Raw genomic sequence first — 13,803 nt, forward strand, 5'->3', positions numbered from 1 at the left:
GGAGCTGGAGGAGCTGCCGCTGCTGGTCCTCTTCAGGGGCGTCTCCATGGAAACGTCGGTCCTCCGCAGGTCGGGGTTGCTGCGGCAACACAAACACGCCACTGTCTCATTCATGCGTGAAACTGCTGAAATCATCACACCTGCGTTTCCACAGAGCTCCGTGTGTGCTGCACACTGTTTACACTTTATACTCTTTATACTTTAGTTTTCTACTCCACTTTGTTTCAGAGGCAATTATTTTACTTTTTACTCCAAATTATTAATATTTGTTATATTATTATTTATACAATTTATTTGTTCATAAAATAATGAAACAAATATTGTTCTATTCACCTCTTTCTTTGTTTATAAACAATAAATATTTCTTATATTATTAATATTATTAAAATAATAAATATTTGTTATATCATTATTTATTTGTTATTAAAATAATAAATCAAATATTGTTCTTTTCACTTCATTTTTTGTTCATAAAACAATAAATATTTGTTATATTATTATTAATATTATTAAAATAATAAATATTTGTTATATCATTATTTATATTATTTATTTGTTAATGAAATAATAAATCCAATATTGTTCTTTTCACTCCTTTTTTGTTTGTTTATAAAATAAAAAATATTTGTTGTATTACTATTTATATTATTTATTTGTTCATAAAATAATGAATCAAATATTGATCTTTTCACTCCTTTCTTTGTTAATAAAATAAAAAATATTTGTTTTATAATATTATTATTATTATTATTATTATTATTATTATTACTGTATATTTATAAAAAATAAATGCACATTTTGTCTTTTTACTCCTTTATTTGTTAATAAAATAATAAATCTTTTTTATATTATTGTTTATTATTATTTATTTGTTAATAAAATAATGAATAAAATATTGTTCTTTTCATCCTGTATTTTCTGGTTAAAAAAATAAACAAAATATTACACATCTTACTCCTTTATTTGTTTATAAAATACTAAATATTTTTATCATTTAAAAAAAACAAATAAAATATTGTAAGTTTCACTTCTTTATTTGTTAATAAAATAATAAATAAAATATTGTTATTTTTATGACTTTACTCCTCAAATTATTAATAGAAAATATCTTAAAATTATGTTTAATTATAGTTTGACATATGGAAAAACTTAATTGATCCCTAAGGAGCAATTTGTAGAATTCCCAGCAGAATGTAAAGTAATTAAAATGAGCTCCACCTTGAATTATAACCCAATGATACATAAATGGTGTGTGCGTGTGTGTGTGTGTGTGTGTGTGTGTGTGTGTGTACCTGGCCCGTATGAGGTGGGCTCCAGCCCGGGGTCCCAGGCCCGGCCCGTTCCCTGGAGAGTGTTTCCTGACCAGAGCCGGAGAGATGGAGGTCGTCCTCTGAGGAACCTGGAGAACACACAGCAGAACCGTCCCCTTCAGAACCTCCCACAGGCTTTTATATCTCTCCAACTCAGACTTTATAGCTGATAAATTATTGAAACTTCCTGTTTATATGGGTCCTCTCAGAGACATTTGGGACATTTGTCTAGAATATTTGACATCAACACGTAAATATAGGCTGGAAGTGCTTTCCCTCGGAGAAGGTGGATTTTTAAGTGCATTTTTGTTGGTTCTAATATGAGGTTAATGCTACTTTTAGTTATTTTTTTGTCAATTATTAAAATGTATTAGTCTTTATTTCAGTTAGAGGCCAACCATCTGCTGCCGGGTTTAAAAAGGCATGTTTTATTTCTAAAACATTGCCAAAATTACAACATTTTTCCCAGCAAGAGAACTGAAAAAATTTAATTATTGTCAGAATTTTACATTTCTATAACTAAATCTAAGCTGAAAATAGTGATATTTAATCAATATTGCTTTATTCTACGTCTAATTTAAAATCTTACAAAAAAAAAATAAAGTGTTTGCACTAACCAGATCCTGTTTAAAACCTTAAATTCTGCTCCTCAGAGACACTGTGGAGACATTAATGACTGAACTGCAGGGTGTTTACACAGAGCAGAGGGGAGAGGACAGGAGAGGTTGTACAAGTAAAAAGTTCAATATGTAGAAAATGTGGAGGCCCGTTTTTTTCAATTTCAATTTCAATCTCGATTATCAATCATCATTTTAAGAGAGCAAAAGAGAGAGTGAGAGAGAGAGCGCGAGAGAGTGAGAGAGCGAGAGCGAGAGAGAGGGAGAGTGAACGAGATCCAGAGAGGAGAGAGAGCGCAAGAGCGACAGGGAGAGAGAGAGAGAGAGAGAGAGAGAGAGAGAGAGAGAGAGAGAGAGAGAGAGAGAGAGAGAGATGTTTCTAATATTGGTAACACTTGTGGAGAAATGTTTTATTTCAATTATTAATTATCATTTTGAAGTTCTTCCTACTTCAAGCTATGATTGTGCTGAGAGCGAGAGCGAGAGCACGAGAGAGAGAGAGAGAGAGAGACAGTGATAGAGCATGAGAGAGAGAGCAAGAGAGAAAGAGAGAGCGAACGAGATCGAGAGAGGAGAGAGAGCGCGAGAGAGACAGGGAGAGAGAGAGAGAGCGAGAGATGTTTGTAATATTGGTAACACTTGTGGGAAAATGTTTTACTTCAATTATTAATGATAATTTTCAAGTTCTCCCTACTTCAAGCTATAATTGTGCTGAGAGCCAGCGAGAGAGAGAGCACGAGGGAGAGAGAGAGAGAGAGAGAGAGAGAGAGCGAGAGTGAGAGAGAGCAATAGCAAGAGAGAGCTAAAGAGAGCGAGAGAGAGAGAGAGAGAGCAATAGCAAGAGAGAGCTAAAGAGAGCGAGAGAGAGAGCGAGAGTGAGAGAGAGAGAGAGAGCAATAGCAAGAGAGAGCTAAAGAGAGCGAGAGAGACAGGAGAGAGAGCGAGAGTGAGAGAGTGATAGAGTGATAGAGTGAGAGTGAGAGAGAGCGAGAGAAAGAAATAGTTCAATATGTAGAATATGTGGAGGCCCATTTTTTTATTTATAATATTGGTAACACTTGTGGGAAAAAACGTTTTATTTCAATTACTAACGATTGTTTTTGAGTCCTCCCTACTTCCTGCTCTGACTTTGGTGATTCCACGGAGCGGCACGGAAATCTGACAGAACGGAAACACTCTTAAAAACCAATGAGACCAGATCACATCAAGATAAAACACACAACACATTAACAGAGACACAGAATCCAGTCAGACAGTAAAAACTGAAAACAGACGAGAAAGCAAAAGACAAGCACCGACACACACACACACACACACAGACAGACGGGTGGTGGCATGCAGAGACCTTGGGGGGCATGTCGTCGTCCTGCCGCAGCCAGGAGCTGCGGTCCAGCTTGTCGAGGGGGGGCGCCAGGCGGGACAGGGGCGGGGGAGGAGGGGTGTCGGAGGTGGGGTCGGAGTTCTGCCGGGGCATGGGAGGCCGGGAGGGGGAGGGCGACGCCGAGGAGGAGGAGGAGACGCCGTGGGGGTCGTACAGGGACTGGGAGCCGGACAGACCGTGACTCTTCACCTGCACCAAGTGGGCCATCTGCACACACACACACACACACACACACAGGCAGGACACAGGCAGGAGTTGAGGAGGAGGAGGAGGATCAAGATGAGGGAGGAAGAGGAGCGATGCAGGAGGAGCAAGAGAGGAGGAGAGGAGGAGAGAAACACATGCCTCAGGGTGCGTTCACTGCACACACACACACTTTGTTTCAGCTACGACCGTGACCTCTGACCTCCAGCCAGACGACGACATCATCATCACCATCTAGAAACAGATCTGTCTTCTGATATGTAGAAAAGCTCACATCCAGCTGTTTCTTTATTCTTTTTAATTCATTATTAATTCATTATTTGTAGAAGAGAGGGGAAGCATCAAGGTAACACATCCAGATGTTTATTAACTGATATAAACTAGTCAAAAGAGTCAAAACTACAGCCAGCTAATGAAGTTAAGTTTGGCTGCGACAATAAAAGCTTCAGCTTCATTTTTTACCACGACACGACAGCCTCATCATCACCATCACTGCTCCAATCTCTTCATCATCATCATCATCATCATCATCATCATCATCATCTAGAAGCAACAGATCTGTCTTCTGATGAGTCTGGAAGAAAAGCTCACATCCAGCTGTTTCTGTCTTCTTTTTAATTCATTATTTATTCATTATTTGTTGAAGAGAGGGGAATCATTAAGGTGACAAATCCAGCTGTTTATTGAATTATATAAAGTAGTTAAAAGAGTCAAAACTACAGGAGAGAGCTTCCAGAGGTTCTGTGAAACCCTGCAGCCAGGCGTCCTGGTAATGGAGTAAAGTTTAGCTGCTAAAATTAAAGCTTCAGCATAATTTTTACCACAACATGGCAGCCTCCTCCTCTCCTCCTCCTCATCATTATCATCATAGAAGCATATAGATCTGTCTTCTTTCTTATTTTATATTACATTATTTATTTGTTATTTGTAAAAGGGAGGAGAAGCACCATTATAGTAATCAAGGTGACATATCCAGCTGTTTCTTCATAGTTAATAAAATAATATATACTAGTAAAAAGAGTCAAAACTGCAGGAGATAACTGCCAGAGGTGCTGTGAAACCCTGCAGCCAGGTGAAACCACACGGAAATTAGATCCAATCTGATAAAAGAGGAGAATCTCCCTGGAAAAAAGTACGTAAGTTTGACCACTAAATAAAAGCTTCAGCTTCATTTTTACCACAACGCGACCACAACACTGCTCCATTCTGCCTGAGAACCTCCTCATCATCATCATCATCATCATCATCATTTCACCCTCATTACTGAAGCTTTTTAGGACATTTTAACTCTGAAACTGAAGAGTGAACACGACTGTTAATGCTGATACGTTATAGTCAGGCGGCTCAGCAAAATAAAGGGGACATGTCGGACAAAAGGGCAACATTTTTTCCACATGCTCTCCATCTTCACTTCATCAAGATTGTGGATCAGAGATTGCAGCCATATAAAGTCTATGAGAACCAATATATCTTCCAAACCACTTAGAAGGTCAATCTTGGTGTCAAAATCTACATTTTCTGGGTCAAAGAATCATTTAAAGCTGCTGAGAATATCACTAGATGAATATTTGATCAAATAGATATGTTCATTTTGTTATTTTATATTAATATATGTCCAATTGCTTAGGAACTCAGTTGGAAATTATGTAAATACATGGCCAAAATGAAGATCAAATAATCATCTAGTGATATTCTCAACAGTTTTAAATTATTCCTGACCCAGAAAATGCATAGAAAACATCCTGTTGTTGTTATTTTAAAAACTTCTAGAGCTATTTTACTTATATTATGGATTATTAGAGAGCTGAAGAGGACAAAACATTATGTTTTTTTTTTTTGTTTGAGATTTGAAGAGGTGAAATATCATGTTTTACTTGTTTCAAGGACTTTTATAGGTTTGAGGAGGAGAAAATATCCTGTTTTTAAATTATAATAATAATAATTATTATTATTTTTAAGGATTTAAGGACTTTTTTAGGCACTTGAAGAGGTCAAAATATCCTGTTTTTACTCATTTTAATGATCTTGAGAGATTTAAAGGGAAGAAAACATCCTTTTGTTTTTCTAATTTTAAAGGACTTTTAGAGGTCTGAGGAGGAGAAAAACAATCCTAATTTACTTATTTTGATGACTTTAAAAGAAATGTTCAATTAGTTTTTTGATACTAATATATGTCCAACCGCATAGGAACTGAGTTGGAAAAATACTAAGATTTTCAACTCAATACCGATACTCAGGAAAATATTCGATACTCGATACCATTTTCGATACCACAAGGATAAAAAAAAAGACCCCAAAATTTAACAGAAATATTTTTAACAACAAGAAAATTGCAACATGTAAAAATTTACAGAACCACAGGTTAAATATTTATAATAAAAAACAGTTGTGCAAAAAGAAACTGCAACTTTGATAACAAGCTTCAGGTCTGAGGTAGTGCAAAAAATAAATAAATACAATAAACAATAACAATTAGAACAATATTTTGTGTGCTGTGCACAATATTAGGCAAGCTGGATAAGTTGACTTTTCTCTGCTTCATTCTGGGACTTCAAGATAGAAAATAACACTTTTCATTGATACTTTTGAAAATGAGTATCGTATCCGGATACAACGTTTTAGTATCGATACTTTTGACAACCCTAGTTATATTCTCAATAACTTTAAATAATTCTTTGACCCAGAAAGTGTAGATTTTGACACCAAGATTGAACTTCTAAGTGGTTTGGAAGATATATTGGTTCTCATAGACTTTATATGGCTCCCATCAAAAACCTGTGAAACCTATGGTGATGGAGAGCATGTGGAGAAAATGTGGTGCTTTTATTCTCACATCTGGTCCAAAGCCGCCTGACTAACAACTGTCAGAGCTCAAACATCTCTTCACGTCTGCAAAAAGTCGAGCTGCAGCTGTAAGAAACTCACAGCGTGATCGCACCCTGATGGATGTAAGTTTGTTTGTCACATGCTCACACACACACACAGCCACCAGAAGGTAGAGCAGGACACACACACACACCTGTGGCTCGACGGAGCGGTGCATGGGCGGGGTCCGGGCCTGCTGGATGCCTCCGCTGCTGAACGACTCGGAGCGCGGCGGCAGCGACGGGTCCGAGATCCGGTTGGAGACTTTGTGCTGCAAGGCAGGAGAAGTCTGTCTGTTCATCTTATAATGCTCCTCCACCTGACACACACACACACACACACACACATCAGACCAGTCACTCACTGCATGCAGCCAGGCGTGTGTGTGTGTCTATCTGTGTGTGTCTGTGTGTCTGTGTGTGTCTGTGTGTGTGTCTATCTGAAATCTCAAAATCTCTATCTCAAAATGAACATATCTATTTGATCAAATAATCATCTAGTGATATTCTCAACAGCTTTAAATGATTCTTTGACCCAGAAAATGTAGATTTTGACACCAAGATTGACCTTCTAAGTGGCTTGGAAGATATATTGGTTCTCATAGACTTTATATGGCTGCCATCTCTGATCCACAATCTTGATGAAATGGCTCCCATCAAAAATTAAAACTTATATTGATAGAGAGCATGTGGAAGAAATGTGGAGCTTTTGTCTGACGTGTCCCCTTTATTTAGCTCCGCCTCCTGACTAAAAGGAGTAATGGTCATTTTAAAGACCTGGTGGTTTTGAAAATTGGGCATTTCTAGTCAAAAAATTTGTAAACTTTTAGTATGTTTTTAATCTGATACTACTGTAAACCACTGATAAATCATTTGTTAGACTTTTTTTTAGGGTTAAACCATATTTGCAGCTGACTATAAAGCTATGGAGTCATTGCTGTCGTCAGTCAGGTGTTACAGGCTGCAGACGGCGCTGCTCTGGCTAAACGCTGGTCATCTGTTTTTAGAGAGGAACACTGATGGAGGAAGCTGGGAGGGAAGTCCTGGGGGGCTGAGAGGAGGGTAGACCTATCTGTGTGTGTCCAGAGGGACAGAGACTGATTTAGCTGCAGCTGCCCTACATCAGCACACCTGCTGCCACCAGGGGGCAGACCTGCACACCCGCCCTCAATGAGTGTGTGTGTGTGTGTGTGTGTGTGTGTGTGTGTGCGCTCCTGGTCCTGATTTATGGTTATAGGAAAACCGGCAGAGTTCAAATATGGAGCACTGACCAGCATTTAACCGTCTGAACCCCAACAAGCTTTTTTTTGTTGTTGCTCTTTTTTTACATTCTCCTCTCTGTGTCCTTGTATTTCACTGCAATATATAAAATATATATAAATCTATTTTATTAAGTCCTGCAGCTCTGTGGAATCAGCACAATCAGACCAACTCAAACAGTCTTTCTGCAGAAAAACACAGTTAGAATGACAGAAATCAGAAAAAATTATAATTTCTCTGATAAATAATCTTTTAAAAATTGTAATAAAATTTAATTTATACATAAACACTTTTCAAAGTGCCCACAAGTGTCACAAATATTGGGAAAACATGTTTTTCTCCATATAATGTACATATTTAAGTATTGTGTCCAGCCTCTCCTGTCCTCTCCTCTCTGCTCTGTGTAAACAGCCTCTCCTGTCCTCTCCTCTCAGCTCTGTGTAAACAGCCTCTCCTGTCCTCTCCTCTCTGCTCTGTGTAAACAGCCTCTCCTGTCCTCTCCTCTCTGCTCTGTGTAAACAGATTTTCAGTGAATATTTGTTGCCTATTTGTTGCGTTGGCAAACGCTTTATTTTAAATGACACATGGAGAATAAAGAGATTCTGACACAAATATCAACATTTTAAGCTGAGACTTGGTCACTTTTTCCCTATGATCAGTTCAAGGACTGTCGGAAAGTTCAAATTGCTACGTTTATGCCTGTTTTTACAGTTTCTTTCTGCATTAAATGGTTTATTTTTGGCGATCTGTTAGAGAAACAATCCTGCCGGGGTTCAGAGGGTTAAACTCATATTCAACGTCCTACTACTGGCATATAGAAGTGTCAAGATATCATGTTTGAGTGTGTAAAGTTAAATGAATTAATAGAAAGAGCTTTAAAAACCTGTAATTCAAGAGAATCGTGGTTAATAAGTGATCATAAACAGATGAAGATTAATAGTTAGTAGCAGTTAAATAATCACCACAACATGCAACAAAACAGCAGCTCTCAACCTCAAAATTCATCTCTAGAAGAATAATATTCCTAACTTCACAAGAAATGACTGTTATTGCTTGTTTTATATTATAATTGAGGTCGGGAGAGGATCAGATTGAGAGGCGCTGCAGTGAGAGACGAGACAGCCCGCAGCACCCAGACAGTGTCAGAGTAACCTGTGAGATGGAAAGTGAAGGTTAAACATCGAGACGACTTAGAGAAGATTACAGTGCGGAGGAGGAAACATGACAGAGGATTAAAAGAGAAGAAGAAGAAGAATGGGGCGTTTATTCCCTGCAGCTCTGTTGTTTCTGCACACTCCACTAAGGGAATTTTTATTTTTTCTAGAAATGCAATTAAAAGCATAAAAGAAATGGATTTCATATGAACCGCTCTTCATTTTAAAGCATAATTCTGCAGCAGTTGTCCACTACTCAAGGGCATAAACATAAAAAAAACTAAAGAAAGTGGATCTGCACAACACTTAAAGGAGCATTATGGAGTTTTTCAGTCGTGCAACCACTTAAAATGATGCACTTTCTTGCATTAATGTGCCAATAAAACCAGCGATGCATGAAGCTTTAGTGTTTAGTGTTGACGGATTTCTGCAACCTGGAAATTGCAACACCAAGACAACAGCAGTTTTATTTGTTGGATTTTTGCAGAAAATAAGTTCTGTGGCAAACAAACAATTTAATGCATGACTGCTGTCAGTTATTTTGTGTTGTATCTGTGTTCTCTCTGCTTTTAAACTGTTTTTAAATTGTGCTTTCTAATCTGCAAAGTGTCTTTGAATATCCTGAGAAGTGCTCTATAAATAAAATGTATTATTATTATTATGCATTATGGAGTTTTTCAGTCGTGCAACATAAAATAATGCTTATTTTTGCATTAATGTGCCAATAAAACCAGCGATGCATGAAGCTTTACTTTGCAAAAAAAAAGTGTTGCAGTGTTGCAGAGAAGACAGATTCCTGCAACCCGGAAATCAGCATCACCGTGTTTTCCTCGACACAAAGACAACGGCGGATTTTTTTGTTGGATTTCTGCAGGTAATAAGTTCTGTGGCAAACTAAAGTGCTTTTAGTTATTTTGTGTTTTATCTCTGTGTTCTCTCTGCTATTAATCTGTTTTTAAAATGTGCTTACTAATCTGTAAAGTGTCTTTGAGTACCCTGAATGCATGCACACACACACATTTCTACACTTTTGTTTTATTTTACTTCTTAATATTATTATAATTTTGCTTTATTTGTATGGTAATTTTTTTTTTCTATTTCATAGTTACTTGTTTTTAATTTAACTTGAGAATTTTAATACAGGTAAAAGGCCCTTTTGGGTTTCTTAACGGCTACCTTGCACTTTTTAATTACCTGTTATTTCTTTATCTTTTCCTTTTTTTGTCTTATTATTGTGCAAAATAAAAAAACATCAAACTTCGAATTGTGCAATGGCAATAAAGTCTGTCTAAGTCTAAGTCTAAAAAAAAAATGCAAACTCATCATGCAGCTCTCTGTTGAAACTCACAGAGCTGCAGATTCTTGTTCGACTTTTTAATAAGAGAATATGATTCAATAATACGACACCAGGTGAAGTTAGTCCCAGTCTTAGAAGCCCTGACGGCACAAATCAAAGAGGAAGTTAATCGAAAAGATCCCTGAGAGGAAAAAAGTGAGATGAGGAGTGAAATTAAAAAAGGACGAGGAGTGGACATGATGAAGCTGCCAGCAGCTCAGAGTTAGAGTGAGAGTCCACCTGGTCAGAGGAGGAAACCTGTTAGAAGAGATGAAAGAGGGACGGTTAGTCAGGATCGAAGAGGAGAGGCGGCGAGGAGGCTCCTCCGACTGACCCGGCGCCCGGGGCTGCGGCCCCTGGAGTCCGGGCTCCTGTGGGGGCTGCTCCTGTTGTGGCTCCTGTCAGAGCTCCTGTTGGGGCTCCTGTGGGGGCTCGGCCTGTGCGGGCCCGGCCGAGGGCCCTCGGGGACGCAGGTGACCCGGATTCGGGGCACGTGGAAGTGATCCCTAGAAGGACTGACATGGGCGGGGTAGGACGGGGGCCGGTGGCGGCGCCGCGGCTTGTACCCGGGCAGCTGGAGCAGCGTGTTGAGGCTGGCGTCCCGCGGCTCCCTGAAGGAGTGGTACTTCTTGGGGGGGATACGAGGAGAGTTGCTCTGAGCTCGACGCATCACCTGGAGACCAAGGCCAGTGAGGATGAGACACAGGAGAGCACGAGGAGAGCAGAGGACCCGTCTCCGAGATCAAAGCTGGTCATTATTAACAACATCCAACATCCACTAACATGAAAATAAAATGCCAGAATATCTGTTTATACTGTCAAAATATCTGTTTATACTGTGGCCGTTAGAAGGAAATGTCTGAAACTGGACCCTCCGTCTACAGGAGAATCAGACAATATCATATCTGAAAGTTTTATAATGAAAAGAATCACTTTCTCTCTAAAGCTTCAAGTCAATCAATGAGGAAAAATGGCGGAAATGGAAAGCATACATATCCCCAAAATGCCCTTCTTTTGGATATATTTATATATATATATATATATATATATATATATATACAGTCATGGAAAAAATGATTAGACCACCCATTGTTTTCTTCAGTTTCTTGTTCATTTTAATGCCTGGTACAACTAAAGGTACATTTGTTTGGATAAATATAATGATAAGAACATAAATAGCTGATAATAATTTAATTTGAGAGCTGATATCTAGAATTTCCATGGTTTTCTTGATGATGATTTTGGTTATTATCAATAAAACCATGGAAAATGTCTAGATATCAGCTCTTAAATTAAACTCTTATTATATATAATTATTATTATTTATATGATATCATATTATATATTATAATTTTTTCCATGACTGTATGTATGTATATATATATATATATATATATATATACAAACAGATAAACAGATAAACATCATTTTTGGGGAATAAAACTCCACATTTGCATCATATAAAACACACACGGCACATGAATGATTGTCCTGTTGTTGCACCTAGAAGAAACAAATCAGTTAGTTCACGGACTCCTCTGCAGGTGAAGATGACACCTGGAAACAAAGACAACATAAACAAACACCTTCATAAACAAACACGGTGTTTACCTCCGCCGGCCTGTAATCAGCCGCTCACAGCGACCAATCACACGGCTTTGTGTCGTTGTGAATGACAGTTTTCAGCTGTTTGAGTGGATCGTCCACCTAGAGCTGCTCTGTGAGAAAAACTGTCTGCTGCCTTTGTATGTGTGTGTGTATGTGTGTGTGTGTGTATGTGTGTGTGTGTGTAAATATAAACCTCTGACATCATGTCTTCAAAGGCAAAATTTCTTCATCTGAAGAGTTTAAAGATGTGCTTTAAGTTTGGATTCTTGTCGTGAAATTTCATTTTTAAGTCTTTTTTATGTCTATAAAACTGTAAAATGTGATTAAAAGACCATTATATAATTGTTTTTTTTTTTTGTTAAGACACATCTGCATTTAATATTCTTAATAATCAACTATTTCTAATGTATTTGTTTTTCATCTCTTATGCAAATCTGTTTTATAAATAATTCCAAATATATTATTTAGAATAAACACATAAATATATATTTTTTTAATTAATCTGCATAAATGTGTTTCTCTTTCTTGCCTGTGGAGTATTAAACCTTCATTATTTTAAAAAAATCCATAAAAAAAATAAAAAATAATAATGTTTTATTTTATTTAATTTTTTGCCTGTCCCACACAAATAAGAAAATATATTTTTGAATATTCTAGAAAAGTTTAGTTTATAAATAAGCAACTTTGAGTACCTCTAAAAGCACTATATAAATCTGATTTATTATTATTATTATTATTATTATTATTAATAATAATAATAATAATAATAATAATAATATCATCACCATTATTATTATTATTATATAATTCCTAATAGATTATAAGTAATTTACATGTTAATATTATTTTATTAATGTGTTTCTCTTTGTTGCCGGTAAAATTCTGTTCCATAAAAAAAAATTACTGAATATTCTAGAAAAGTGTCAGAAAGCTTGAAAACAGACACATAACTACACTGGGATAAAAAAAAAAAGAAATTTCCTGAAACAAATTTTTCAGGTTTTCAGGACTCTGACGTGTAAAGAAGTTATAAGATAACTGTGTGTGTGTGTGTGTGTGTGTGTGTGTGTGTGTGTTACCTCCTTGGCCCAGGCCGGCTTGTCGTTGGTGCCGGGTGCCTGGTCCTTGTAGTGGTACAGCTGCTTCTTGTCCTGCGGCGGGCGCGGCGGCTCCTGCTGCTGCTGCTGCTGCAGAGACACCAGGTAGGCTCGCTCCTGCTGCAGCTGCCTCTGCAGCCGCTCCGCCTGCCGCTGCTCCTCGATCTGCTTCCTCTTGTACTCCTGCACGTCAAACACAACCGAGGAAACGGGCTTAACGGGGGGAAACCTCTGAAAATAAACAAGGACGACATTTGTAAAGGAATGCATCAAAAAGTCTCGTTTGCTAAATGAAATATGAGCATGAAACTGAAGTGTTCAACGTCGGCTCTTATAATAAGAACAATAAACTTTGTATCTAAAGTTCAGACACATGCATTCTAGAACATACAGAGCAGGGGTCTCAAACTTGTGGCCCTTGTGACGATATTTTGTGGCCCCCACCTTGATATGAAAGCGAACTTAATGTGAGTTTTATATGAATGGCACTTTACCGTGTTGTGTGTGCGTGGGTTTGGCGTGCATTTGGCGTTTGGCGTGCGTTTGGCGTGCGTTTGGTGTGCGTTTGGCGTGCGTTTGGCAAGCGTTTGGCAAGCGTTTGGCAAGCGTTTGGCAAGCGCGTGTGCGTGCGTTTGGTGTGCGTTTGGCGTGCGTTTGGCAAGCGTGTGTGCGTGCGTGCGTTTGGCGTGCGTTTGGCGCGCGTTTGCCGTGTGTTTGCCGTGCGTTTGGCATACATTTGGCAAGCGTGTGTGCGTGCGTGCGTTTGGCGTGCGTTTGGCGCGCGTTTGGCGCGCATTTGGCGCGTGTTTGCCGTGCGTTTGCCGTGCGTTTGGCATGCGTTTGGCAAGCGTGCATGCGTGCGTGCATTTGGCGTTTGCCGTGCGTGCGTTTGGCGTGCGTGCGTTTGGCGTGCGTGCTTCAATAACTCAGAAACAGAAGCCGAACTTTTTGCCTCTGCGGTCTTCTTTCATG

General features: G+C 38.4%; 1 protein-coding gene across 2 annotated transcripts in view; it reads right to left on the reverse strand.

Annotated features, from left to right (window-relative positions):
• The window catches only part of tnikb (TRAF2 and NCK interacting kinase b), a 98,250-nt gene that overhangs the window by 31,103 nt on the left and 53,344 nt on the right, over window positions 1-13,803 (reverse strand). Inside the window, exons 15-20 of one of the 2 annotated variants that reach the window (XM_059327181.1) lie at window positions 12,814-13,014; window positions 10,461-10,799; window positions 6,532-6,696; window positions 3,273-3,515; window positions 1,293-1,399; window positions 1-79 (exon numbers count right to left, since the gene is read on the reverse strand). The exon at window positions 1-79 is cut by the window's left edge and continues 37 nt beyond it. In XM_059327181.1, the coding sequence (XP_059183164.1) occupies window positions 1-79; window positions 1,293-1,399; window positions 3,273-3,515; window positions 6,532-6,696; window positions 10,461-10,799; window positions 12,814-13,014 (1,134 nt within the window). Of the gene's footprint in view, window positions 80-1,292; window positions 1,400-3,272; window positions 3,516-6,531; window positions 6,697-10,460; window positions 10,800-12,813; window positions 13,063-13,803 lie in introns of both variants that reach the window. The other variant, XM_059327180.1, reaches the window with a different exon arrangement.

Source organism: Centropristis striata, chromosome 23 (assembly GCF_030273125.1).
Source record: "Centropristis striata isolate RG_2023a ecotype Rhode Island chromosome 23, C.striata_1.0, whole genome shotgun sequence".
Taxonomy (NCBI): Eukaryota; Metazoa; Chordata; class Actinopteri; order Perciformes; family Serranidae; genus Centropristis; species Centropristis striata.